Source organism: Lingula anatina, chromosome 1, assembly GCF_051362555.1.
Source record: "Lingula anatina isolate TDL-2025a chromosome 1, LinAna3.0, whole genome shotgun sequence".
In the NCBI taxonomy this organism is placed as follows: Eukaryota; Metazoa; Brachiopoda; class Lingulata; order Lingulida; family Lingulidae; genus Lingula; species Lingula anatina.
In genome coordinates this window covers 15,000,777-15,028,198 of record NC_141767.1, presented here as the reverse complement: position 1 = coordinate 15,028,198, position 27,422 = coordinate 15,000,777, and the positions used below count along the sequence as shown (strand labels likewise).

Here is a 27,422-nt window from a genome sequence, read left to right as displayed (position 1 = left end):
TATTTTTTTTCATCAAGAAAAAATTAGGCCACCTGCTTGCAGGATGTTTGACATCCTATTAAAACATCAGCTTCTCAGGAAATCAGATGAATATATTAGAAAAACAAACAGTAGTAATTAGCTTAAGTTGAAGCTTTTAGGGACTGCCTGTACATCTTGGGAGTGTCTCTTTGGATAGAGCCTTGTAGGAACAGTTAAGAAAATGGATGAAGAATAAGTACTTAATGCATGAGAGTGTTTTGCTTCAATTTCTACCAATTTGAAGCAGTTAATATCTTGACTTTTGTGTGTCTCCTAGATTCAGCTTGGCAGCTCATTGTTGAGGGTTTATTTTGACAGTTGTGGAAACGTGCTGTGCCAAGTTAAGATTGAAAAGAGAAGAAAGCTATTTGAAATAAAACTTCACTTATTATCAAACTGCCAAACTAAATTTATCACAAGCTCTTGACAATTATTGTACGTGTGTGAGTCAGTATAATGAAGATTTTTCTGAAAATTTGTGAATTAGTATTAATTTCCTAATACTCCTAAATTCAACTCTTAGAAAACACTCTTTAAAATATGTTATCAAACCATATCAAGATTGTGTAACCTGGGTAAAAAAATTTGATATATAGTTGATATAGATAGTATAAGTAGAATTATCCAATTCAAGCTTTGATGGTTCTCTGGATGCTGTGGCTGGTAAGAATGACAGAAACCTATTTTTTGAAACCTGTCCTGATTATGTTGCAAGTGTGACTGTGAATCATTGGCAAAGAATGCCCTTTGTTATTGCTTTGTTGAAAGAAATGAGAAAATAAATTGTCTTGTGATTGATTGTCTTTAAATATGACAGCATAAGTGACAAAAGTTTACAAACTGCTGAACACTGAAAAAGGGTAAAATGTTACCAAGTATAATCTAGAAACTTGCACTGTAGATGCTGAATGAAATTCCTCACAACTTAAAAAGCTTTGATAAACAGCAGGGGCATGCTGGGTTAAAAAACAAGTCAAGTGTATCAACATGATAGAGAAGAAGATAAAAGCCCCCCACAACAAAGATTTCCATGAACATAAGTCATATCTGCTCTGCGTGAGAAGTCATTTGCACTCCTTGGGAGAAAAGTAATGGTGGCATGGTGCCCCAGCTATTGTGAGTGCACTGAGAAAAAAATACAATCTTTGATATAAGAGATGCTTTGCTCCCTGCTTTCCTAGTTCTTTGGCATTTTTGTGAGAGAGATAACCCAGAGATTAACAGGTGCAGGGGATGGAAAGATGAGACCACGAAAAGATAGAACAGGGCACGCCTTAATCAGAGCCAATGGAATCAAAACAAACCCAATACTTCAGCTGCAATGGCCTGATATTGTGTTTACTTTTGGTTGCACAGCTAGATCAACAATACTATAGGAAATATATACACATATTACTTATCTCCATCCCCATGTAATGAAATGGGAGGTTGGCCTGGAGAAGATAGCATATCTAAGCTTACAAGGGGGAAAACATACACATCTGTTATGTGATTGTTTGTAATATTGTTTAAAGAATTATAAAGATTAAGTTAAAGTAATCAATTAGTCTAGATGCTTTGATTTATGTTAATAAAGTGCTTTCTTCACAATAGTAGGCTGATAGGTGGCCATGATGATTAATTAAAAAATTCTTTTTGTATGCTAATTTGGCTAATGAGCCACAAATTTATAATTCAAATATTATATATTTTCAGTTATTATTTTTTTTTCAGCCTGTGATATGTACATCATTAGAACCCCTCTAATACTGGGTGTTAACAAGTAGTGTACAGATTGTGTATAATCTGTCTCTTCCTTTTCCAGTGTTATTTCAAATGTCTGATTTCTTAGCACCTGTTTTGCAGATTATTATGATATCTTAACACAAAACAGGTGGAAGATGGCTGTATTATTTTTGGATATAAATGAAGAAACTGATATAAACAGGCTTTGTATTATTTTTCCTTCTTATGTCCAACTCAAAATTGGATTAACATTCTAAGAAATGATTAAGGCCTGGGTGCACATGCTTTTAACATAGCTTTAGGTGTGAAATTTGTTATACCAGACTAAGTGGTATAATTTTTCCTGCTTTAAATTTTAATTAATTAGTTACATCTTAATGTAAGAATTCCTACAGATACCACACCAAGATTAAAAGAACAGTTTGTTTTTACATTTGTTTTAGATCTTTAGTGCAACCCTGTAGGGAAATCAGATTCAGCATTATTTTCTTTTCTTTATAGCTTTATAAATATTTATTAATTGTTCATGGGCATTAACATGCTGAAGGATGATTTGAAACTGTATACCTTATGTAAGCCATTTAGTTTTAGAATGAACATTTTGACAACAGGTACCCTACAGTGTGCATGCCATGGTGGATGTGGCAGACTGAAAAAAGCAGTAAAACTGTATATAAACCTCATGCTTCATTTGATTTAAGACATAAACCATGTTTCTTTTCACCTGTTTTATGTCAAAATTCCAAACTATCTTTTTTGGGTACAAAGAATTTAGAAAATATCTAAGATGAAAGAATAAAAAATGGTTGAAAAAACTTCTTAAATGAAATGGAACGCATATGCCATAAGTTCATCATCATTTAACATTTTACATTAGCTTATGTTTTGACTTATTTTGGTTCTCAATGCATATTATGAAAAATGACACCCAATTTTTGACAAACGGATGCACAGATGACCCCAGTTTTTTTCAGCCAGGGTCCAGAATATCCCCAAAATTTAGCATGATGAGGGAAATGTTCCCCTTTTAATTTCTGGTGGGTGGAGAGGGATATACAAGGATAAACAAGCAGATCATGGAAGGGAGTGAAGAAGAATTTTGCAGCATGCTCCAAATATCCGATATGCTGTTGGAAGACAAGTTAGCAGTTAACACTGGTGTTTGGAAAAATAACTCAAGAGTCAGCATGCAATCCCAAGCCTCACTCAGTTATTTTTGTATTGTTTATGGAAAGTACTTACTTTCCTATGAAGATAATGGCAAATTTGTCCTGTTTAAAGTATATTTGAACCTGAAGATGTGTTTAGATGAGTGCAAATGTCCAGCCCCTTGATCTGGCTAGTTTTGATGGCTAATTAAATAGAGAGCACATTTATTTTTATCTTAGGGTCAGATATTTTTATCTGGAGTCAGGTAAAACTGTTTGGGAACATGAGCAGTTTTAAAATTGTTTATGTACTGTAACACGAATCTTATGCTGAAACTATTTCACCTTGTCTCTATGTTTACAAATAAGCTTCAAAGTTATACTGGTTGGTATTCAAGATAAGTAATAATGCTTACTCCCATGTGGGTAGGCCCCTCTGTCATATTAACAGCTTCTGGGGGTATTCACATAATGCAATTAAACTGATTTGATTTGTGTGTGAACTTAATTAATTATCTAAAATTAATTAGAGTGTGGTTTCCTATGGGCAGTTATGACAACATTCCTTTCGCTCAATAAAGATGCATATTGAGAGTATATAAAAGAGTTCAATGAATTTTAGGTTTTAGCTTCAGACTGATTTTTCTGCCTTTGAAAAGATAATTTTTGGATTTTATGTCTTTGATATCTCAAAATGTTCTCAAAATGGAGAACAAGATTTACTCCTTGAACCAGACCCTGGGTATTCTAAAGATCTAAAGTCTCTTGTCTGTGCCTCCTAGCTATACTAGCACACGGATATTTTTATCAGCTAAAGATCTTGAAAATTTCATGAAATAGTGTCATCTTAGACAAAGGTATACTTGGTGTTAGCATTTTCTATTTTGCATCACATGTTCAAGGAACAGTATTTGTATCACGTTTGATGCCTTTAGTGATGAAGCTACAGCAAATAAATGGGCTTCTACAGGTGCTGTGACATATTCTGTATTCCCTTTGATGATGATGATACTTGTACTGTGCACTTTCCATGGCTTGGATGCAGTTTATGAATAGGAAATAATTTGAGTAAGCAATTGTCAGCATATAACTGTCTACACTGTCTGTGCTCTTCAGTATGCTTTCCTGTATGTCCAACATCTTCATATTACTAAATGTACTAAATGGCCTATTTAATCAGCTTTAGAACTACATGAAAGATCTTACCTGAAAAGTACTGAGAAATGGAGACACTGGACAATTTCTAGTAAACCTATTCTAAGAGGACCAGCTCTGCTCTGCTCTGCTCTGTGCTCTAAGAGCTCTACTTCACTAATGCTAACTTCACAATGAGTTGCAGGTTTCTTGGTCGGCTTTGTTTCTATTGGCTGGTTAGGCCAGCCTTGCTGCCTCTCCTTGCCTCGCCAAGCAGTCTGAGTGGACTGGACCATCACATCACTCAAACCTTCTGCCTTTAATCACTGATTAATACAACATTGAAATGTTATTTTGGGGGGATCTTTAGAGAAATTGTATTAAGTTTAAGTGGTGCGTGTTGTGTTATTTTTGTTATATAATTTTGGAGGCATTTTAAATGTAATTTGTATTGCTTTGAGTAAGATCCTTGCATATACTCAGCTGCTCACCAGGGATCCATATGGGATCTATTACTCTTTCCACCACTTGGAATCCCATAATCTGATGTATTTTTAATGACTTATGAAAAGCATGTTTATTAACTAAAATGATTATTTAATGTGTCCAGCAAGGGGAAAGGACCATGAAAAAAAAAAAAAAAAAAAAAAAAAAATCTTACCTTGATTCAGCACAGAACCAATACAAGAAATTTAAAGGTTCAAATCTCTACTCATCAATTTAGGGGTTTGCTCTTGCCAGGGAGAAGTGCACATATATTCGACTTTATCTGTGTTTTGTGGAATGAATTTGAACCTCTCAACCAACATCAATACAACTGGTAGAATTTACTGCTTTTCTGCATTTTTGCATCATTTAAGTTGTCTTTGGCATGGACCCAAGCCTTCCTCAAACACAAGTATTTGCATTGGATGCAGTGATCCTCCAGCTTGCATCTGGGGGGTCAGCAGGTGCATTTTTCAGTACATAAACTTTTGCTTTTTACCTAAGTTAATTTAATTAGCTTGGGATAATTAGTTTGGCACAATTGTCTTATTACCGGGTTCTGCTTGGGCAACATTGTATAGAGTATTCTCATTACACCCTGTTGACATAGACTTGATTGTGCAGTGGATTTGTTACAGGTTATCATTAATAATTGATTAAGATGGCTGTGGGTAATGTTCAGACACCTTAGCTTTCAGCTGGCTATAGAAGACATACCCATAAGGTTCAACCCGACAACTTATTTATCACACTCTGGCATTCTTGATCGGAGAAATATCGATGAGGAATTATTGAATTAATATTTCATTGCTCTTAATGTTAGCCACATTGTTGCCAACAAAAGGGGTCTGAAATCAATAATAGATAGACTAACAAATTATGTATTTATTTTTTCACACGAGGTGCCCATTATCCAGCCATAGCATTATACTGGTGAATGGGACTTCTCATTATTATCTGAATAGAACGTGAACCACAGGCCAATGAGTTAACAGAATTGGATTATTCATTTAACCGCACTGAATGATAGATACTTTTCGGCAGGTCTGTGGTATAGGAAAATCAACTAAAACAACTTGGAGTGAGTTGGCAAGAAGTAAATAGAACAAAAGGCCGCCAAATGGTGGACTTTTGAAGAGAAAAGAAAGGCCTAAGGAATTTGCAGTAGTTGTTTTGAAACAAGGTGATGGCAAACGGTTGATTTGTAAAACACCTCGCCTTTGTTAAGAAAACACCTTCAAGGTCTTTGGAATGAGTTTTGATATATCAAATGCAGAGATAAGCTGAAAACAGTATATACGGATTGTTTTCAGTGAGAAGTTTTAAAATAAAAAGGGAAAAAATTAAATAAAGGTTTGTTTAATTCAGTTCAAGTGCCAAATCAACTAAAATGTTAGAAGGAAACTTTTCAAATATCTGTCAATATATTTCCTTTCTTCAAACATCAACTATAAATGATATCATTTAATTACCCTATTGTCTTTTCATATTTTTGGAAATAGCAATAAATAAATAAAACTAAATGACTTAAAAATGCAAAGAATGCATGTGACCATTTACTTGATTTAAGTACGCAATGGAAATTTCCCCAAAAATGGCAGGGCCTAAGGCTTATTAACCCTTTTTCACAACTTGGAAAGATTTCAAGCTTTAAATGAAAAAAAAGATCCTGACTGATTATAAAAGAACATATTAACCAGTCTAATTATATATTTTTTTCTTATTTTATAAAGATTTAATAATATTAAAGAAAGTTTGAGTTACTGTTTTGTAGTCATTTTCCAAAGCTACAATACTGGGAGTATGTACAGATGGCAAATGAGATACTTAAATATTTTTTTAGACTGAAAATTTATTTATTTATTTTTTTTGCCTAAAAATGCTGCTATTAGGTCATCCAAAATATCATGAAACAGAATTAAAATAAACCTAGGTCATTGGATAACATAATCATATTTGATTTATCATTTATTAAAAGTAACAGAAATCTTTGATAACTAGTCGAAGTATTTACTCCTATTAAAATCAAAGGTTTATATCCAAGTCAGTTTGACTTTTGCAATGTTCATATTGTTAGATTTTTTATGGACAGTGTGTATTATTATTATTATAATTTGGTTGTTTGAATTTTTTTTGTTAATAAACAAACTTTTTATTTAGTCACCAATGCAATTTTTGATACAGATTTGTTCATATACTTAATGAGATCAGTTGTTTTTAATTTCTATAACTTGAGTATGTAAATATAATTTATACGGTCACAATCAGATTCTCTTTTATATTACTTCATTACAGTCAAGATAGTTTTAAGCAAGCAGTCTGTAATGACGGACCAGTCAGTTCCCCTAGGATTGTCAACTACACCTGAGTTTCTTTTCTCAAAGTTCAAAGCAGTTGAGCAATTTTTCAAGATAAGTTGTCAGTGACTTGTCTAAACACTCACCTTTTATTCCTTTTCCCCCCTCATTTCCAGGTATTTAGAATTATTCTGTGCCCAGGAATGTCCTAATGTGGCAAGTCCTTTGCTGATTGAGTAACATAAATTTTATCCAAAAGTACGAATGTTGTTGGCGCTAATACACTTGCATCATGAGTAGCAACTGGCAGTCCCGTGAGGTCTTGGTGGCCATGGCCGTAGCTGAGACCTTGCCGCTAATGAGACTAATCTCACCAACAATTGCCTTTCATTGATCCTGTAAACAAACCAATGAATGAAAAGGCTATTTGACTTCTCCTTGTTATTGTGGCCTATGGTTGAAGTATGGCTCCGGTAAACTCCATAATAAGTAATTAAATAATGACCTTTCACTTTTCACAGCTCTTCAACTTTTGAAATTTAAATTTACAGATTACAGTAAGCCACCTTCTTTAGATGGCTGATCCTACTTGTTTCAAGTTGCCAAACTCTGGTGCCCCCTTCTGCTAACATACCATCCTACCACTCCCTTGTCCCTATGTCCACAAGCCAGTAATTATACAGTGCATAATGATCAGGGGTATCGAATAGCCGAAATGTTGTTTCTCAGTCGTAACTGCCAGATATGAGGAGGAAGAAAAGACAGCGCTATGAAGGACATGCAGCCCCCTTTTTTGTTGGCCTTCCTTATTGTGTGTTCAAATTATGTTTTAATAGGCCTGATCCCCTGTTCTTTACTACAAAGACCCCATTGATTGATTGGCCAGAGGTTGGATTAGAAATATGTTACTTTTGATAAATGTAATCTTTGAAAATAGCAAGAGGAGGTAAATTTGTACAGCCCTTCAAAGTCCTTTAGATTGCAGTATGTATCTTCTTGTTCCTGCGTCATTCATCGCCATTAAGGAGTTTTAATAGGTTTAATCGTTGGTATATCTAAGATATTTATTATTGACACAATTATGTTGATGGGGCACATTGTGAAGTTGAAAGTCCTGGCTACTATATACACAAAAAACGTCATGATCCTGCATATTTAAGGAGTCGGTCTTTGTTGGCAGTATTGAACCTATTCAGACAATGTTGTATATCAAAATATCCCAACATGGGCGGGCAAATTTTGTTATTTTAGCCGCAGTCAAGAGGAACGGTGGATTCTTCAATAGCTGGCTCTGTTCTACAAAGAACCTGCGTGGGAATTAGTAACAGGGAAAAAATTAATCTGATGGTCTTATTTGAATGGTTACAATAAATACAAGTTGATGCAAAGTGTGCTGGTTTTGATATGAAAATGATATTCTAGATACTATGACAATTTTTCTATAATATGGAAAAAATGAGCTGCCAGATATATATATATATATATATATATTGCTTCGAAAAAAGGTTCTTTATGAATTTCTAAATATTATTTTACTTTACATATTAAGAAATGCTATAGATGATACGAAAAATGAATTTAAATACTTTTCAAGTGGAACAATCTTTTTTGTGCTGTACAAACTGGGACCACATACACAGTTTCTCAAATATATCACAGTTTTTTCAAGTTCTCTGCCCATGGCAAATAGATTTCAAAATTTTTCATTTGAAACCCTTCAGTGTTTCAAATAATAATTGGAGTTTTGCAGTGATCTGAGGAAATTGAAATAAACATTATGATTGGAGTGACTCCAATGATTCCAAAATGCTCTTTGAAAAATAAGTAGTCAGTATAGATAATAGGCAAAGCAACTAATACAATGTCATGGAAATTTAAAGAAAAAGTACAAGCAAAATGAGCTATAATTGCCGGCATCATAACTTGTTCCAAAAACATGAAAAATTTCAGCATGTGCATGAAGCCATGAAGCATGTAATTTTTAACAAAACTAAAAGTTTAAGGTATTTAGAAGACTGTGATACCAATGTGAAAAGTATATGGTTTGTTACTGGAGTAGTGCAACAGTGCTTCAAGCAATTGACCCTCGACATGATCTCTTGCTCTTTCACACTCTTGGCCGGTTGAGGAGTTGTGTATGCTCAGTAAACAATGGCAGCCAAGGTCTGTTGGTTTAACCAACCTCATCAAAGTGATGTGGAATGATACCATGAAACCGGTCTTCGTAACACACCAAAAACATGTAGTTTTGGGGCTTGTTCCTTCCTTATCCCCTCAAAGCTAATTATCATTGCATAAATGGGGTGTGCTTTTGAGCCAAAGATGTTGTGTGTTTGTTCTTGATGAGATGTTTTGAAGTGTGACTCCAGACTTAACTGCCCATGTCCCATGTCCTTTTATTCTGCCGACATGAGTGCCAGGTACAGAGGTAAGGCTGGGTGCAGAGTGTCCTCATGTCGTGTGTCATATGATGAAAAAAAAAGGGGGTGGGGTAACATACCTGTTTAAAAGCCCATCCCCACTCCTTTATTATTTTTTACTTTCAAAATGGCACTGAAAACAGTTAAAAGGAATGGATTTGGGCCAAAAGTATTGCTAATTAAAACAGTTATCAACAGTATCTATTTCCCTACACCCAACCCAAACACTGGAACATTATTGTACCTAACACTTTTACCCATATACACACAAACAAACATACACATTGCCATTTTATGGTGTTTGGGCATTATATTATATTTGAACTTCTTTTGATTATAGGAAAAATCTCATACCTAATCATAATATTTCATATACTTCACGGAGGAAGGGAAAAACTGAAATAGGTGCAAAACATTAAAATTACAGCATTCTTATAATGGCAGTAAAAATGTTCACCTTTATGATAATGTAATCTGCTTTCATTACCACCTGTATTACCTTCATGTAATTAAGAAATTTATACAACCATTTAGCACCCCATCTGGAACCTATCTTTAAATGAGTTAATTTTCATGTCGCCACATGTTTCATACATACTCACAACAGTCATTTGTCCATTTTCTGTTAGGTAAAAGCTGTTAATTGGTGTCTACTTTTCTCTGGGACTGCCGTTTTCCAGACACAATTCACCAAATGTGCGAGAGGTCGTCACCCAAGTATGTGTTGTAAATTGGTGGAAATGAGTGTAATTTTACCCGTGTCACTGCTGTACCTGTTGTGTACATACCCAGGGGATATTTCTCCTCTTTTGGCCTAACAGAATGGACTGTGAACACAGGAGACCAAGACATATATCATTTCACCCTCTTTACTTCTGTTTAGAATGGTGAAGTATTTGCAAAGTTTCAAAAGATTATTGGAAAATGTTTCACTAAGCAGAGACCAATCTAGTTGTGTTGCAGGTAATTAATTGTGTAATAAATTTGTAGGCAATATTCTCAATGCAAATGAAATGTAGAAGTGGGAATGAAAGAATTTTTTTCTCTCTGAAGTTTGTAAAGAAAGTGGTGCACATTTTTAAGCCACACTATACCTGCATAGACTGTAACATGGAATTCATTCAGCAGGCAGGATACCAGTGTGAATGAATAACAATTGCCTGAAACTTGTTCAACATCTCAAATGAAGCAATAAATATGTTCTTTTGTGGGAAGGATAATATTGTCCTAGTCCACCTGCATGTGACGCTGCCACTTCAAAACAGGTGCCATGTTGAAAAAGCATAATTTCTATTATCCTCGCTACACTCTTTTTGAATAACTGTTTGGATTAATTTTTTTCTCATATTTAACTTTTAGTTTCATTTTTTTTTTTTTTTTTGTAATTTTATATAGTTCCTATTTCAAATTGAAAAGACATTGCAATGTGTTTAGTAAATATCATACCTCATTTTCCCCAAGTTTAAAAGATTGTTGCATCATATTACCAGGTCTTGGTATGTCTGTCTTTTATAAAACCATCATGGTATGCTGGGCTGTTTTCTTAGATTTTAGAGACTAACCCCCTGGTGTGACAGATGTAGGTGTGCATTGAAAAAAGGGGGGGGGGGATATGCAGCCAGGTGCAGATGTAAATTATTGAGGCAGATCACACTTTTTATTATTTCTCAAATTCTTTGCAACTATCTAAACAATGTCAGAGGCAAAGAATCACATGACTCAGTGGCAGACCTTTTTGTTGTGACCAGGAGATTTAAAATACCCGTCCTGTCAAACCTACACAAAATGCCATTCTGATGCTTGGTACCACTTTCTAGATATAGAAATATTATTAATAAACACAGTAACTGATTCAGGCTGCAATAACTGTAAACAATTTGTAAATGCCCCCAAAGTATGTTTGACGCTAAATTTACACTGAACGCTGAATGCTATTTTGACTTCAGATAGAGTGTGGTTCATTGGCCACATTATGGCAGGAAATCATAACAACATTATGTTACGCCCCCAGATTGTTGCTGCTAATGAGTCAATGAAAGAGAAATTGCAATTGTATTTCAGAAAACAGGAGAGTTCGAGAGGCATTACCATATAGAGCTATGGTATTATTGCTTACGCATAATATACATGTAAATGATTAAAACCCATCTACCATAACTTTTACATTCACTTCTAGTTTTTATTAAAGAGTTTGAAGTGTGACTTAATTAAAAACTAGGTCCGAACATGATTTTCCTGGAAAAACACGATACTGTCATAGTTTGCACGTCTGTATGTGACCAAATTTGTAATGCCACTCAAGAATGACCTAAGAGTTCTTCTCAAGTGTGGCAACTGATTGCCTTTAAACAGGAATTCTGATTTGTTAATGGGTGACATTCTTGCCAGGAATACTTGCTGAATAAATGATACGGTGCAAAAGATGCCCCCAAAAACATATCCTAATTTATACAAAATTTTAATGCTTACAGATCAACAGGATGATGGTTTATTAGAAACAGAAGGTTACCTAATACAGTCTTAACATTTTCCATTTTAACCCCAACCATAACTCATTCCATTTACAAAATCCCAATAATTAATAAATAATGTAAACCATCTTACCTGTGTGCCCCTAAAGTATGTCTTATTCTGAGTTACATTTCCTCTAATACCAGCTGCAAATTATCAAACCTCTCATAGGTTTTGGCATCCTGCTGCTGTTGGTCTAGAACCCCTATTTGGCTTGGATAAAGCATTAGCCCTACAACATTGTAATTGCCTCCCTTTCTTTACTGTTATAGTGTTGTGGTATAAGTAGATAACAACTTCTTAAGTTCAAACAGCCACGTAATATTCTTGTTTTCTTTGTGCCCAGCAGGTACGCGAGGGAGCTCAAAAGGTTTTTGCCCCATGTAAAGACAAGTGGAGGTAATATGATGCCCTCACCCTCTATGCTCTCATCAAGCTATGTCAGACAGATTTATTTGAATATAATGAAACACAAGGTGAAAAATATGTTTAAATATAAATCTTACAAGTATCCGGAATCATTTAAAGAATACTGAAATAGTGAAAAAAACATTTAATTCTATATTGTGACATAGTTTTTGTTGTCAGTTTAGAAGAAATTGCATGAAAAATATATTTGCATCTACACTGCACATGCTTAAATTATTTTTGTTAATGCAGAAATATCTCACTATTTAAAACTGACTATCTGTATTCAGTGTACACTGGTCATACTTGCACATGCATATGGGTGGATATTTTTTCATACTTTTAAGTATGAAAAAAAAACATAATTAGTAGGGTTTGTTTACTATGTCACTGACCAGGGGCAGATCCAGGATTATTTGAAGGGGGGGGGGGAGTTTTTTAGGAATCGCAGGCCTCGGATGTAAAGCTGACCCTCGCCCCCTTGGCGTGGGGTTTAGGGCCTAATGAAGAGCCCGAAAAAAAATAGGTATTTTGAAGGATGTACAGTGCCATTCGGTAGGGTTTAGAACTTTGAGTCAGCTAGTCAAAATTCTATTTTTTCAGGATCTGAAGGGGCAAGACCCCCCTAACACCCCCTAAATCCGCCGCTGCTGACTAAATCATCTTATTTACACATGTAAGAAGACAGACAGGTGAAACTACATTCAATCGTTCACAGCAATCATTTCAATGGGCCAAAGACAGACACAGCATTGCTGTCACAAAACAATGATGATTAACTCTAATGACTTGTCAACCTAGCTGCTAACTGTCATAGTGAAGATGGTATAGTGTTCTTTACTTTTGTATAAATCTGCATCAATCAATCAAATAAAAGAATCACTGACATCTCATCAGCTGTGTTCCCAAGTACATGTCATGCCTGTTTTTTCTCATTTGCATTACTGCAGTGATTCTGTCTTCATTATTTTAATAAAATAATAATGACACTGACTATTAAAATAATAATGACACTTTCAACAACTACGTAAAATTAGAATTTGTACCTGCTACATTTGCCTGATAAAATACTTTGAAGATCAAATCGCTTTTTTATAGCATGACAGGTATTAACCATAGAAGTTAAGGATCCACTTAGATATGCTGATGTGTGAAACTGTCCTCTCTTCATGGTGTCTTAAGTGTACTGGTTTTCTCAGGTCAAAATGCATTGAAAATTTTATAACTAAACCATATTGTTTAATGATTCTTAATGCTTAAGTATATTTAACCAGCTTTGATTTTGCTAAAAAACTGTTAAAAAAGTAAGAAAAAAAAGACATTCAAAACTGTCACTTAAACATATTATATATATTTTTTTAATTACCTTTGCCTGTGTGACCACGTTTGCTTTCACATCTAATGTAGCCCTCCAACCAGCCAGATTATTTTATGAATGAAAAGAAGGGCCCTTAAGAAAACCTCTCCAGCCTGGTGTCAAGTGGCAGCCCAGGAAGGGGAGTGGTTCAAGTGAACCCGGGAGAACTGGTCCTGGAGGTGAATTACTTTTAACACATATATTTCATCACGATTCCATATGTCCACATATAATCATTTGTCCCTTCTCACCTCAGTCCATATCAGAAATATTTTGGATGGAACATGCCTGTAAGCTGCAAATAGTTTATTTTAATTGCCAACTCTTGTGTATCGAGAAACACATGGAATGATATGAAGTAGAATTATTAGGTCAATATTTTGCTTAACCCTGTTGTGGGAACCAATTGATCTCGGGTACTGGTTATTGATTGAGGTAAAGACTGGTGACCACTGACCAAATAATTACACTACACTCAACAGGTACAAAAACGATGCAGGAGAAGTAAGGGAGAGATATAGAGAGCATCCTGCTTGCTTCCTCAAACTTTTGTGTGTATTGAGTTGGCTAAATATGACTTAGTTCATGTTGGTATTCGTAGTATTGACTCTTATGATTACGAAAAGTATAGTATGAATGCCAGTCCGATTCTCTTTATATTAACTATTGTGATTTCAAAAGCTGCAAATATTGTAATTTTGGTTATATTGGATAAGAAACATCTTATGACTTTTCAAATAAATCCCCCAAGGTCTGTTTTCAGTGCAAAGGTACTAACATCATTTACTCATGTGTTTAATGTATTCTGCAGAGTACCTTTTATGCATATCAACATTTATCCAAGTTAAACCTTCCACACAGCATATTTTGTACAACTTTTTGATAATGCAGTTACATATTACAGAGAAGCACAATCTGGACAATCTGGATTGAAACTGCTTTAAATGCTAGATTTGATCAGGTTTTATCATTGCAAAAAAAAAAAAAAAAAAAAAAAAAAAAAAAATCTAAAGAGGTTGCAAACCAGAACGGAAAGTCTCCATTTATATGGTGAGAGCACAAAGCACATGCAGATACTTACATTATTTCACATTTTAAAGATAAGGCTAGTTTTGTAGGATTTAATAAGATTTTATTGTGTATCAACCCAGACAATAGGCATTGCATGAAATATATGATTAATTGAAACTTTTGTTCAAATTATGGCTTAGATTGTTAAATACGGGTCATAACTTCCCTAAATATTGCACACAAGGAAAACTGAGCTTGTTCTACTGCCACTCCCATGTTTCGCTGCTTCTGGTACAGTGGTGAAATGCTGTGGTTTTTTTTTTTTTTTTTTTTTTTTTTTGCCAATTGCATGTATTATAATCATCCTCATCTGCTTTGTGTGAAAAGTAGCAAAACTTATCTGGAAAAGGGCTCAAGTACAGTGTAAGGTAATGATAAGAAAATATTTTCCAACCCAAGCATATAAATTAACAAATCCATTGTGAATTGCATCTTATTGTTCCCTCAAGGATTTGCTGTGAAGTAACCACTAACAGGCTGCTTTCCATTGTTATTTTCTTTATTCCATTGCAAAAACTTTAAATCCAATTTTTTTGACTTGAGTGTAAACAATGATATTGGGAAATTATCTAGAGTTTGTTGAAGAGATTTCATTTTTATAGATTTTATTTTTGTATTTAATTATATTTTGAATAAAAATTAGAAATCGAAATATATACACCAATTGGGTAAAGGCCCAGTCGTTTTTAAACCCTTATTAAACTGTGCACCAGTTCTGCTTTATGTTGCATGTTCGGAGATTTTCCACAATTAACTTGAGTAGGGCAATGGCATGTTACATGCACGAGTCGGGAAACTGCATTTAGTTCAGGCATTGCCATAATAAAAACTAATTTTAAAAACTGACTACCAAGAATTGGTAAATACATTCTTGCTACGATGCTGAATGGGCACTGTCTGTGGTTTTTACATTTTTTCAGTGAAAACTGTGGTAGCTGTGCTTGGTAGTTGTGCCGTCCTGCAACAAATCATGTCTCTGTTACCACAATGCATACGTAGCTATGAGGCCATTCAGAATGAGAAGAGCCGAGTGCTAGCTAGGCCACGACCTAAATATGGCGGACCTACATGAAAGGAAGACCGCTTAATCCTGTAATGGCTTTCCGCCTCTCACACGCCTCCCCACGCGTTGCACCAAGACAAAAAACAACGCCCGAGTAACGCTTCGTTGCATCGCTGCCCAACTATACGTGGATAAAATATTTAGGCAAATGAGGAGTTCGCAGATGCAGTCATAATAGAATGACGACATAAATAAACACAAAATGAGCATTTCACTGATGGAGAAATTCATAAGCTACATTTGATTGAAGCCTGTTGTAAATGAGAAAAACGCGGCGGAGACAGGACGTATTCCAATTAATGGATTTGAACACCTTCACATTTGTTATTCTACCTTTTGAGTCTGAAAATAATGCCAAAATTGCACTTTTAACGCCAACATTGCTTTCTTGTTTATAATTTTACAACAGGGTCAACAATTTATTGACCTATTTATCTATAGTTACAACGTGATATCATTTAAATTAAGGGAGCTTACATCTTGTAGTTTAAAAAATACAAGCGCCCTAATACAAATTATATGAGCCTTTAAATGTTGATATTCTAAGCGTCAGTCTATATGTTTATATAAAGTAATATAAAATGTGAATAAAAATGACTATGGTTAGCTAATATTTGTCAAAAATTGTGAAAAGAAATAAAGAAATCGAACTGCTGAGAGCCAAGACTTACCGACATGTTTGGTAAGATTTAAATTGAACATATACACAAGCATATATACATGGCTACATACATGTATTCCTACCATATTAGAAAATTTTACATAAGCATTTGTTAACATTACCGACATCAGCTCACAATTTCCTCGTCTTATTTCAACAAACATAAAATTTACGATGAGACGGCTATATATATATATATTAGTGTTTTAAAAACCAAGCCACTGCTCAGTTATACAGACGGAAGCTTTGTGGGAGAAACAAAAAAATAACCCACATTTTCCACGTAAACTACGATAATTGTCATCACACTCTCTTTTTGCCAACCTAGCCATAGTGGAAAACGAGCTACGACCGACATACACCACTTAGCTGGCAGGCGTTAATTTACGACTTAACACTATTCCAGTTTGGTGCAACTGGCTTTTCTCGGGCGTAGCGTTTTGCGCTGGATTTACGCCGGCGCAACGGCCACGCCTTACTTTCGACCATTTGGTGCAACCGGGCCCTGGTGATAACGTGCGAGATCAAGTCATCGACGACCCGATAGAAATCGTCATTATCTTTAATTAAAACGCTAACTAGTACTCTAGCGTCAGGAGAAACCGTCACTGGTGGTACATTCCCACTGATATCTTGGACTGATCTTACAATATTACATCCCTGTCCATGAATATGTGTGATACGGCGGCTGACCCGGTATCCCAAGACAGCATTGATAACTATGTTTGTGCCAGACATGTTATTGAAGGGCATTGAAGACGCATTCCTCGCCTGCTTTCCTGGTTTTTTGTACCAGGGGTCTAATTTCTTCATCTTTGATTTAGTTAGTTAGTTAGTTGTGTAGTTAGTTTAAACAATAATATGATAATTTGAATGATAATAGATACATGTACACGTGTACACGCCATACGTACTATAATGGTGCTTTTCTAAAATAAATTTCAGCTAAATTAGCAGATTGCATTTGTAGGCAGCACGTTTTTGCTCTCATCACTGATTTGATAAAATAGCTTTCTTTGACCGAGGTTCCAACTCATTTCCATGGGTCCTATTTTGGATGTATCAGGCAAGAGGGAGTTTTCAGTGTGTCAAGGAATTTTTCATCAAAGCCCTTTTTTCTGCATCCTTAAATTTTTTTACCTACCTGTGTTGTGCTAAATATCACAAAGACATACTTCTAGAACTAGCCTACTTTTAAAACATGATAACAAAACCGATAGATTCTGAAAATTATAGGAGGATGTTGCTCGACTATAATATAATGCTATTGACAAAGTCGGGGTTCTAAAGTAATGAATAACCGGACCAAAAATAAATTTTCCAATCCATTTACAAAGATAGAAATATATTTTCATGTTAATATATCTATTTTCAATACACTTGATCTTTTACCGTTTATCAGTTCTGGACTTTCTCGTCTGATTAAAAAACTAGGTTTCTTTTTGAAAGACGAATGAAATTTATTAATTTTGAACCTCAGATCAATTGATTACATATGGCGTGTAAAGGCACAAAATTATTTATTTTTGGCAAAAATACTGCACGTTGCCTCATTTTAACATTGGTACATTCAGAGCAAAGGATCCTGTAGGGAAATTTCAACAGGACACGAGAGAATATTTTTTTACGAGAGCGTCGATTAATTCACCACAATCAACGTCTTATTTTTCACGTACACATTAAATTCTGCAGAGGTTGATGAAAGGATAGAGAACCCTCTATATTTTTGACCAATAATGTAATGCATTTGAGAATATAAATGTTTACGAAGGTTATTAGATATTCAGTTGAGATAATATACACTGTAACTTACGCGCCAAATGGCTAAGTCAATTTTAAATTTCAACTCATTGTGGCTGTTAAGAGATAATGACTATAATGACCGTGGCGACGTTGCGTCTTCACGTGTCGGTTGGTGTCAGATTTACCTTATTTACATTTCTCAGGTGAACCCCAGGTGAACCAACAGTGACCGTTGATGGTAAAACTTCCGCATACAGGTTACGACACCGCTCAGGTAAACCACCCTTGACAAACTGATGTCCTCGTTTGGACAAACCAACGTCATCACAGTTAATGATAGTCTGTTGGTAGTCAGCGTGAGTTCTGTTCGAAAATTTGTATACATTCTGTTCGAAAATTTGTGAATATCTCATTGAGATGATAAACATAGTTGTGTGTAATAATAATAAATTATAATAAATTGCCTTTAAGAATAAAAAAACAGCGATAAGCGATGTATATAGTTAAGGAAAGATTGTCTGATGGAAATAGAAATGGGAACAGTAAGTACGGTGCTATAGGCCTACATTATTTTTCTTTGATGACAAGCCGTTACCCCCCCCCCACCCCCCCGTAGGCAAAACGCGCACGTGATAATTATAACTAAATCACAACAAATGAATGACTATATAACTGTGCCGACTACTACTTTAGACCACAGTTGAACGGTTGTTTTGACCAGGCAAGCAGATCGACTGCATGGACTACGTTCTTTTGAGCGGAATTGTGCCTACTACTAATTGAGCCAGTCCCTGGCATCTTACCTCTGAGTGGCATTTAGCCAGCAAAATCCAAGTGCGCATCTCAAAATAAGGCAAGTAAATTTGTTTATTTTAAAAAATCCTCAAAATTGCAACGTGACAAACAACTGGTATTTGAGCACGACTGGCGATGAGGCACGTCACGTATAATGGCTTTTAAACCCCCTGTACACTGGACGGCGTCCTTTCTGTATCTTTTGTGCTACCATGAAACTGGCATCGCTGTGGTCTTAGAAAGGAGGCACAAGCATCGTTTTGGTTGCAGAATGAGTGCTCAATGATAGGCTAGTTGTCGGCACGTAAAGTATTTTTTATTCTCAAACGGGGCCGTTCTACGGTACACCGAAAGGACACCGTCAAGTGTAAAGGGGGCCCTCGCTGCACACTGTTCTCTGTCAACCCTCTACCAGGCCCACGGGGTCACGGAGGGCTTTCTTACTAGATATTTACGGATATTTCTGTCCAGCGAGAATTTTTGCAAAGGAATGACGTCAGCCTCTTGCTAACGTCTAATCACCAGCTTGCGTTGGAAACACCAAGAGGCACAGTAATCTGTTAATCTGACTGCATTCAGCGAGAGTCCCCGAGCCCAATGAAAAAAAAAAAACATATTATCATAATATAAGTTCCGAGAAAAGAAAAACTTCGAAGCGTACAGTCTGCTTATCAGACGACGAACTCTCATTTTACGGATGATATCATTTCCTTTAAACCCCGTTAGTGAAACATTTAATCCTGGACCCGATATCGGAGCAACAATGTATATGTGGCATATTAAGTATTTGCTGTCTGCGTTGGTCCTATGTCTACCCACTCGTCAATTGTGTAATTCATCAAAGTGTATTAGTTTTATAATTGCGATTCATTCCCTGATTTTAAGTTATTGTACTATTATTGTGCGGTTTTGAGAAACTGATATAAGATACGTTGTATACTGATGGTAGAAAAGTGTGAAGGCAATGAATAATTCATAGATAAGTAATTAAATGATATGCGTTCACTTAATTTCAAGTTGATAAAATCACGTCTGCAAGCTTACGAAACGTTGATTACATAAGGGCTGCAGGTGTCGCAAGGTATGTTATCAGTTTTTAATGATCAAAATTATTATGCTGCACTTGAACTCTGAATGAACCGTATAATTAACAGTGCTGATTGCAGACAAGAATATAAAGTTTTATGCCAACGTCCTTGAGATGTTTTAAATGAAGATTTGATTGGTCGTTAGTTTGTCGATCGTCTGATAACCCGCCTTCTAAGATCATTTGTACGCCCGTTGCCATATTAAAAAGTAGCCGACTAATATGAAGAGGATAATAATAATGACGATAATAATTAAAACTAACGAACCATCAAATAATTATTTAATGGCTCGTTGGTTTTTCGATCGTCGGATATATAATAATAATACTGATTATAAAAGTAACCACTGCAAAGCAAAATTGCTCTTGCCTTTTTCCCACAATTTTTCTCACTTCTGTGATTTGTCAAAAAGTCATGTTAAACAGACAAAGAACAAAAAAAAAAAAAAAAAAAAAAAAATACAGGAGTTGAATATGTCTGGTCGACCGACTGGCCACTCTGCAAGTGGAACGTTATGGAGATAGATATAATGACATCACAGGTTAAGAAACTGATGTAGATAAGTCAAGATAGACAGCAGTGACCCCGAGACATTTGGAAATTATAGTCGTTTCTCCATATATATATATACATACATACACATGTGCATGTTCCGTCTAGGTTGAAGGAGACGGAACTACCAAAGGCCACCACAAGAGATTACGTTCACTTTAATCAGAAAGAAAGGGAGTGTAGGAGATGGGGAAATTGGCTGTTTTGCTTTTGTTTATCAGGTGAGCTGTTTATAGACGACATCTCAATATGTACTTTCTTTAAAATATAACTAAATATCATTTGCAACGGGCGCGTGCTATAAAATCGCATACCGTGTTTTCTACGCGATTTTTTTTTTGTTGTTGTTGTTTTGTTTTGACAACGTAGACTAAAAATGTCGACGGTTTGTCGGTTGAAAAGTGGTTGTAGGGAGCCAATATTTGAGCACAGAATACATGGAATGGCAAATTGAACGTAGTTATTATTGATGTGGTGAGACTCAAACATTCCTCGTACTCAGATCGTCCCCAAATTTCCGATTTGATCGACTCAATTCAGTGTGCTTCAAACTTTGTGCTATGTTCGATTCTGGATATTTCAAAATTGCGCTTTTTTTTTAAACATTACAGTTTGCCACTCATAATTTGGGCACAACAATCAAATAACCGTGGGCAAGGTGCTGGTCAGTTAAAAGATGAACCAGGTGGCTCGTCCACTGGGCCCAACTTTTCCATACTTCACAAGAAAAGCAAAGACAGTAAAGACAGCAAAGACAGCGAAAAGGGGAAGGACTGCACTTCGGCGAAGGATTCCAAGTTCCGAACTGCGGACGGCACATGTAACAATCTAGAAAACAAGGAGTGGGGAAGTGCCGGGGTGGCGTTCGACAGGTTGGGACCAATTTCATACGAGGACGGTAAGGTGTTAGTAAGTGTAAGGAATAAATTCGCATACTCATGGAAATACGTAATATTTGATTTGCGTCGCCTTTAAGATAAGATAAGAGTTTATTTAGCCAATTATAAAAATCGGAAATCATTTTCCATTGGAGCAATATACAGAGTAAAATAATAAAATAATAAATAAATAAATAAATTAAGAATTTAGCTTTGAGATCAAATTAAAATGCGTCACTGCACTTGGATAAAAGCTGTTTAAAAAGCGTTTACTGCCTTTAAAAGTTAAAAGTCTACTGTTGCTTGGTAAAAAAGTAAAAAGAGAGGATGCAGGATGGAAAGCGTCTTTCATGGTGTTGACAATTCTTTTCTCCATCCTGTCCTTAAAAATATCATCCAGCTTGGGGAGATCTTGTCCGATAATCCTGCTTGCAGTTTTTACAACGTTTGCTAATTTCTTCCTTTCCTCCCCAGCTGTTCCGCTATACCATATTATAATTCCGTACGCTAGAATGCTTTCAATTACACACCTATAAAAATTGACTAAAATAGGCACACTATCAGTAAAAGTTCTCAATGATCTTAAAAAATACAGTCTTTGCCGTGCCTTCTTTACACTCTTTACGGTGTTATCTTTCCAATTCAATTTACTGTTAAGGTGTATACCAAGTAGTTTAAATTCCTCTACCCTACTAACTTCATCATTACCAATGGTGAGTGGTACCTTGACATTCTGATTCCTTTTTTTAAACTTTTACCGAGTTTCAAAGAGTCTTCGTGCATAGGCCTATTATATAAGTAAACTTTATAGAAAACGTAACTTGTATTCATAGATTGAAATCATTTTGATAAATGTTAAGCATTTAGGCATTGGCAAGATTCTTTTACTTTGTAAGAATTATAATTATTTCTAAATTGTGCGTGCTTCGCACGTCATATCCTGAAAGTTAGATAAGCATGAAAGTTAATGAAATGGTTTGAGTGCACAGCAGTTACAGCGTAAGGAAAACACATTCCAACATTTCCCCCTTCATCATCAAGGTACATTCTGTTCAAATCTTATCACAGAATTCAGATTCATTTACCCGTTTTCGAGTTCTAACTTTTCTTTGTCTTTGTGTTACTTAAATAGAGAAAAAGGCTGGAGATTTAAGAAAATTTTAAACTTGAAAAAGGTTTAGAGATGAGAATTTTATCAAAAATTTCTGAACGGTTTTGAATAGAGAATATCTTGACATTAAACCGGAAAACTCTCGAAATTTTGTGGAAAGATTTCCTTTGCTTTGTGGAGGTCCAACGCGTAGCCTTAACCTATAGAATGCCTTTGACTGTAGGGATAAAGAAGCCCAGAAAGTTCAGCGTCGTGTTCAGAAGAGGGAAAAGAGATGACCATCAGCAAGGCGACAACGATGACAATCAGCAAGACGACGACGACGACGATGACAATCTGCAAGACGACGACGATGTGATCTTCATGGGAAGACGACGAAGATTTAAGTTACCTGGTCCGCGTGCTGTCAGCCTTGCCATCCATACCGGTAACGAACCCGCCTTGGACAACCGCGCCCTCTCCCTTATGGTGATGCAGTGGGGGCAGTTCTTAGATCATGACATAACTTTGACCTTGCCGGTGACAGGTGGGTTCGTGATCGATTTAATTTGATTGATTAAGTAGAAAGTAAATAGTGAATTCGATTGGTTAAAAAAGTGTAATGTTCATTGAAATTTAAAATCGTCTATTTTTCCGGTAGCTCTGTAATAATAGTCTTTTTGTCATTAAAGTTTTTGTTTTGCCTAAATTAACTGTCACAATTTTTAAAAACATAAAGGTCACAAGATACAGCTTTCTATAGTTTTTATGTATTATCAGCTTTAATTACATCTTTATTTTATTTTATTGGTGGCCTTTCCTTTCCTGTACAGATAGTTTTTCAGGCAAATAGACAAACATATACACAAGTGGATAGTTCAAGAAAACATAATTTTTAACCTATGTACAAATTGATATGATAAGAATACCTCATTTTCAAAAGTTCATGTTCTCTGTATATTTTATTATATATGTGTCCATTTTAGATGAGAATGGCGACTTCATACATTGCTGCCCAAAGATGTCGAATCAGAGGTATGCTGCTTTGATTATCACAATGCACAAAAGTCAAATTCTCAACACATTCCATTGATATTGATTCAGCTTGTGATAATTTTTTTCTTTCTGTAAATGGTTTCGAAAAAAAATTATAGATATTAAAAAAAAACCTTTTTTCAAAAAAGATCGTTTTCATATTTTTTATCAAAAATAAAACAAATTATAACTTTGTATAGGTTCAATTAGATTTAACCCAAATAATTTTAAAATGGCAATAGATAACTCAAATTGTGTCAACATAAGACAGGCCTCTGAAATGTTGTTGGCGTTGAAAGTTGGTGTTGATAGATTAATACAGTTGTATGTATATTTTGTTTTCAATGTGAAATTTTCACGTAGTAGTAATTCGGACATGAACATTATTTACAGCAGGCAAAATTAAGTTGTTTTTCATTTCTTCTTTTTAGCAAAGCATGCCTTCCCATTAAAATTGACAGTTCTGACCCTACCTTTGAAGAGGGTTGTATGAGTTTTGTGAGGTCTGCACCTTCTGAAGATTCACGAGAACTGGGTAAGATCATAAAACCAAAAATATGCTGTATTTGCTTGTGGATCTGTCATAGATGTGAAACAAAATACTGAGTTGTGAGTGCCTTTTATATGGAAGAGATGGTAATCACAAACAATACCAAGACAACCAGGGGATAGGTTTGTCATGGCCTCTTGTGTATAGACGGTAAAAGATGACATGATTCTTGTATCTTTAGCTTTGTATCAATACAAATGCATGTACGAGCATTTGCTTTTTTTTTGCGGGGGGTGGGGGGATTAAACTTTCATTGCAATTTGATCATGAAAATGGAATATTTATTGTTATTATTATCTGATAGATGTTTCCTTTCTCTCATTAGGTTACCGGGAGCAGTTTAACGTCAACACAGCATTTATAGATGCGTCTAATGTCTACGGCTCCGGAGACCAGGACTTTGATAGACTGAGAAATTTCACTGGAGGTACAAATGCAAATTAACTTAATGGATTTATTTTTACATAATGATGTATTTAAATCATCTTTGTTTGTATTTTAGACAGTGCTGCCTATTCTTAGTAACAAAAAAGAAAAGCGCATCAAAGAACACAAGTCTCAAATGTTTGCATTCAATTTTTTTGCGCGTAAGAGGCTGGGTGAGTCACCTATTTAAAAAAACGGGGTTCCATCTGAAATTTTGCGAACATTACGCGTATGTGTTATATGTAGTTTTGACTTCAAAATTTTATCTTACCCATTAAAAAGGTCTGCTTAAAGTGTCTCGTGCTGCAGACAGTGACAGATATTTACCCTGGGCAGAAACGGAAGAAAAGAAGAAACTTGAATGTCAAGTTCGAGAAGGAAAAGATGTCTGTTTTGCGGCAGGTAGGCAAAAAGTGCTGGGGAGTTTTTTTTCAGATTAGGGTTTATTGATTTGCTTTAGTCATAGCACAGGCGATATTTTTTTTAGGATGCTCGGTTTAATTGAATTTTTTTCTGGATCCTGCTACGAAAACCGTGTGACTCTGACGTAGAGATTAAGAGAGAAAAAAACTTAAGGATTTAAAAATAGATAAATAAATATATAACCAAAAATTGACAAAAAAGACGCGAAGTGATGCGTTTATAATAAATTATTATCGATTCATTTGAAACATTTGAAGTACCTCGCATGTTTCTTTTCAGGTGACGTGAGAGTGAATGAACAGCCTGGTCTCACTGCAATGCACACTACCTGGCTATATGAACACAACAGAATTGCCAGAGCTCTATCAAAACTTAATCCTCAGTGGAATGATGAACGATTGTTTCAAGAAGCCAGGAGGATTCTTGGTGCCATGATGCAGCATATTACATATAACGAGTTCCTGCCCATTATTCTCGGAGAAAGTGGAATGACGACGTATGGACTGAAAGTGAAACCCGGAGCACAACGCTCAACTTACAACAGCGCCGTAAACCCTACAGTTGTAAATGAATTTTCTGCTGCGGCATATCGTTTTGGTCATTCACTTTTGCAGAATTTTATTCCCCGCTTTGACCAAGAAACTGATACTGATAATCTGAGGCTCAGAGACAATTTCTTCTGTCCTTTTGCCCTCCTAGATTCGCTTCAGGGAGGCGTTAAGAGTATAATCAATGGTCTACTGCATACCCACCCACAAAAGGTTGATAACAAAGTGACCGAAGAAGTCACAAACCATCTTTTCGAGAACACAGTGGCCATGCCCGGTTTCGATTTAGTGTCACTGAATATTCAAAGGGGTCGGGATCATGGTTTGCCATCCTATAACACCATGCGGGAAGCATGTGGATTAGAAAAAGCCACAGATTTCGATGGATTGCAGGATCTTCCTGAGAGGCTGAGAACGTTGTATCAGTCTGTTTACAGGTATATTTGACCTAATCGATTTGTCTGATATTAACCTATCATTATTTTAATCTAAATTGTTTTTTGAAAGATCGTTGGGCTAAAATGTCACTTTGAAAGTTTGAGAATATCCGCGAAACATTTATCATTTGAAATTTCCAGTAACTGTTGTGATAATTTACTGATTTTTTTAGATTATTAACCTTATTTTACAGACACGTAGATGACATAGACTTGTGGACTGCAGGTGTCTCAGAAATCCCGAGGAATAACGGTCTGCTGGGACCAACGTTCAGTTGCATCATAGGACAGCAGTTTCGCAGACTCGAATATGGAGACAGATACTTTTATCAGCACAGCGGTGCAACTGCGCTTACTGAAGGTAAAGTATACTGTTTTACTTCTTTTTCTTTTTAAAAAGTCATACAAGGCGCGTAAGTCGTTTATAAAGGAAAAAAATGTTGTTTCCTGGAATTTCAGAAATATTCAATTTTTCGCTATGGTAAGCCCAAACCGAAACCGTTGAGACAAATACGACTACAAAACTCGTTTCCAAGTTCTAAGTTTCTAATTTTTACTGTCACTAGTAAATTTCACCAGTTTCTATCTCTGGTACGAGGGAGACACAAAAACTAGCTGCCTGGAGCTTATCCGTGAACGGTTTTGGATATGGTATACCTTATTGATTAAGGGACACGAGTTGAAATCCTCAGAAAATCAAGATTTTTGATATGTAATGTTACACTAACACTCGAAGTGAAACTTTTGACTATAAGCCCTCAAAAGTGTCAGCGCACTGAGAAATAACATTGTATATCTTTGAAAACTACAGGCCTAAATATCGACGTGTTGGTTTGTGAAAAAAAAACAGTTTTTGAACTATGATTTTATTCAGTAGCAAATGACAGTAGGCCTATAATGAGCACAATGCCTTGTTAGATTGTAATTTTGTTATAGTTTATTAAGATCAAAGTTTGTTTTACTGATTTAGATCAGCTGTTGAGCATCAAAGGTGTCCTGCTTTCCAAAGTGATGTGTGAAAATACTGGCATCACACAGGTGCAAAAACAGGCTTTGAAAGCCGTTGGTGAAAGGTTTGTATAGGCATTTGAACATCTTGGCATTTATTTAATATCTTGAAATTCTCCCCCCTCCATTTCAAAGTCATCAGTAGATAATCACCATGTATTTATATCAATTGAAAGGCAGTATTTTGAAGACTGTTGTAAAACTGATTAAAATACTTAACTTATATTTACCTGTTTAACTTACGTATATGCATATGACACGACTTGAAAAATGCATCTGTACAATTACTTTTATAATTTTTCTTACTGACTTAAATGAATTTGTCTATGCATGGGCTGATATATTTTTATTGTTTTTAGCAATCCATATGTGGACTGTAATGCGTTGCCAGGACTTGATTTGTCTCCATGGAGAGAATAGGAAGGTCTTTACTGGATGAGAATTAAACGAGTCTCGAAAAAATAGCCAGTGTTTTTCTTATTGACATCTTGTATCAAAGTGTCTTATTTAAATTACAAAGAAATAAAAAAAAAATTAATATAATTGA

At 35.5% G+C, this 27,422-nt stretch overlaps 2 protein-coding genes across 9 annotated transcripts in view; one reads left to right on the top strand and one right to left on the bottom strand.

The window, feature by feature from the left end:
- The window catches only part of LOC106155296 (uncharacterized), a 26,922-nt gene extending 8,516 nt beyond the window's left edge, over positions 1–18,406 (bottom strand). Inside the window, exons 1-2 of one of the 7 annotated variants that reach the window (XM_087002114.1) lie at positions 13,517–13,649; positions 6,958–7,207 (exon numbers count right to left, since the gene is read on the bottom strand). The gene's annotated coding sequence lies outside the window, so the exon portion shown is untranslated. Of the gene's footprint in view, positions 1–4,100; positions 4,309–6,957; positions 7,208–7,400; positions 7,585–11,835; positions 11,947–13,516; positions 13,663–18,230 lie in introns of those variants that run through there. The other 6 variants (XM_024074307.2, XM_024074306.2, XM_087002116.1 and 3 more) reach the window with 6 other exon arrangements.
- Positions 18,296–27,422, top strand: LOC106155292 (salivary peroxidase/catechol oxidase). 2 transcript variants are annotated; one of them, XM_013530038.2, is made up of 12 exons: positions 18,296–18,319; positions 20,589–20,701; positions 21,092–21,378; positions 22,693–22,995; positions 23,435–23,483; positions 23,915–24,018; positions 24,359–24,460; positions 24,742–24,861; positions 25,162–25,867; positions 26,062–26,228; positions 26,838–26,940; positions 27,235–27,422. In XM_013530038.2, the coding sequence occupies exons 2-12, from the start codon at positions 20,667–20,669 to the stop codon at positions 27,293–27,295; spliced, it is 2,037 nt and encodes a 678-aa protein (XP_013385492.2). In that variant the 5' UTR covers positions 18,296–18,319; positions 20,589–20,666; the 3' UTR covers positions 27,296–27,422. The 2 variants fall into 2 exon arrangements, with proteins under 2 accessions (XP_013385492.2, XP_086858245.1); XM_087002119.1 differs by lacking the exon at positions 18,296–18,319 and adding an exon at positions 18,733–18,898.

Bases quoted from the DNA above. Each gene is read 5' to 3' on its own strand.
- LOC106155292 (XM_013530038.2), top strand. From the start codon at position 20,667: ATGGGGAAATTGGCTGTTTTGCTTTTGTTTATCAG. The intron at 22,996-23,434 runs GTGGGTTCGTGA...TGTCCATTTTAG, and splicing joins TTTGACCTTGCCGGTGACAG to ATGAGAATGGCGACTTCATA. The intron at 25,868-26,061 runs GTATATTTGACC...CTTATTTTACAG, and splicing joins TTGTATCAGTCTGTTTACAG to ACACGTAGATGACATAGACT.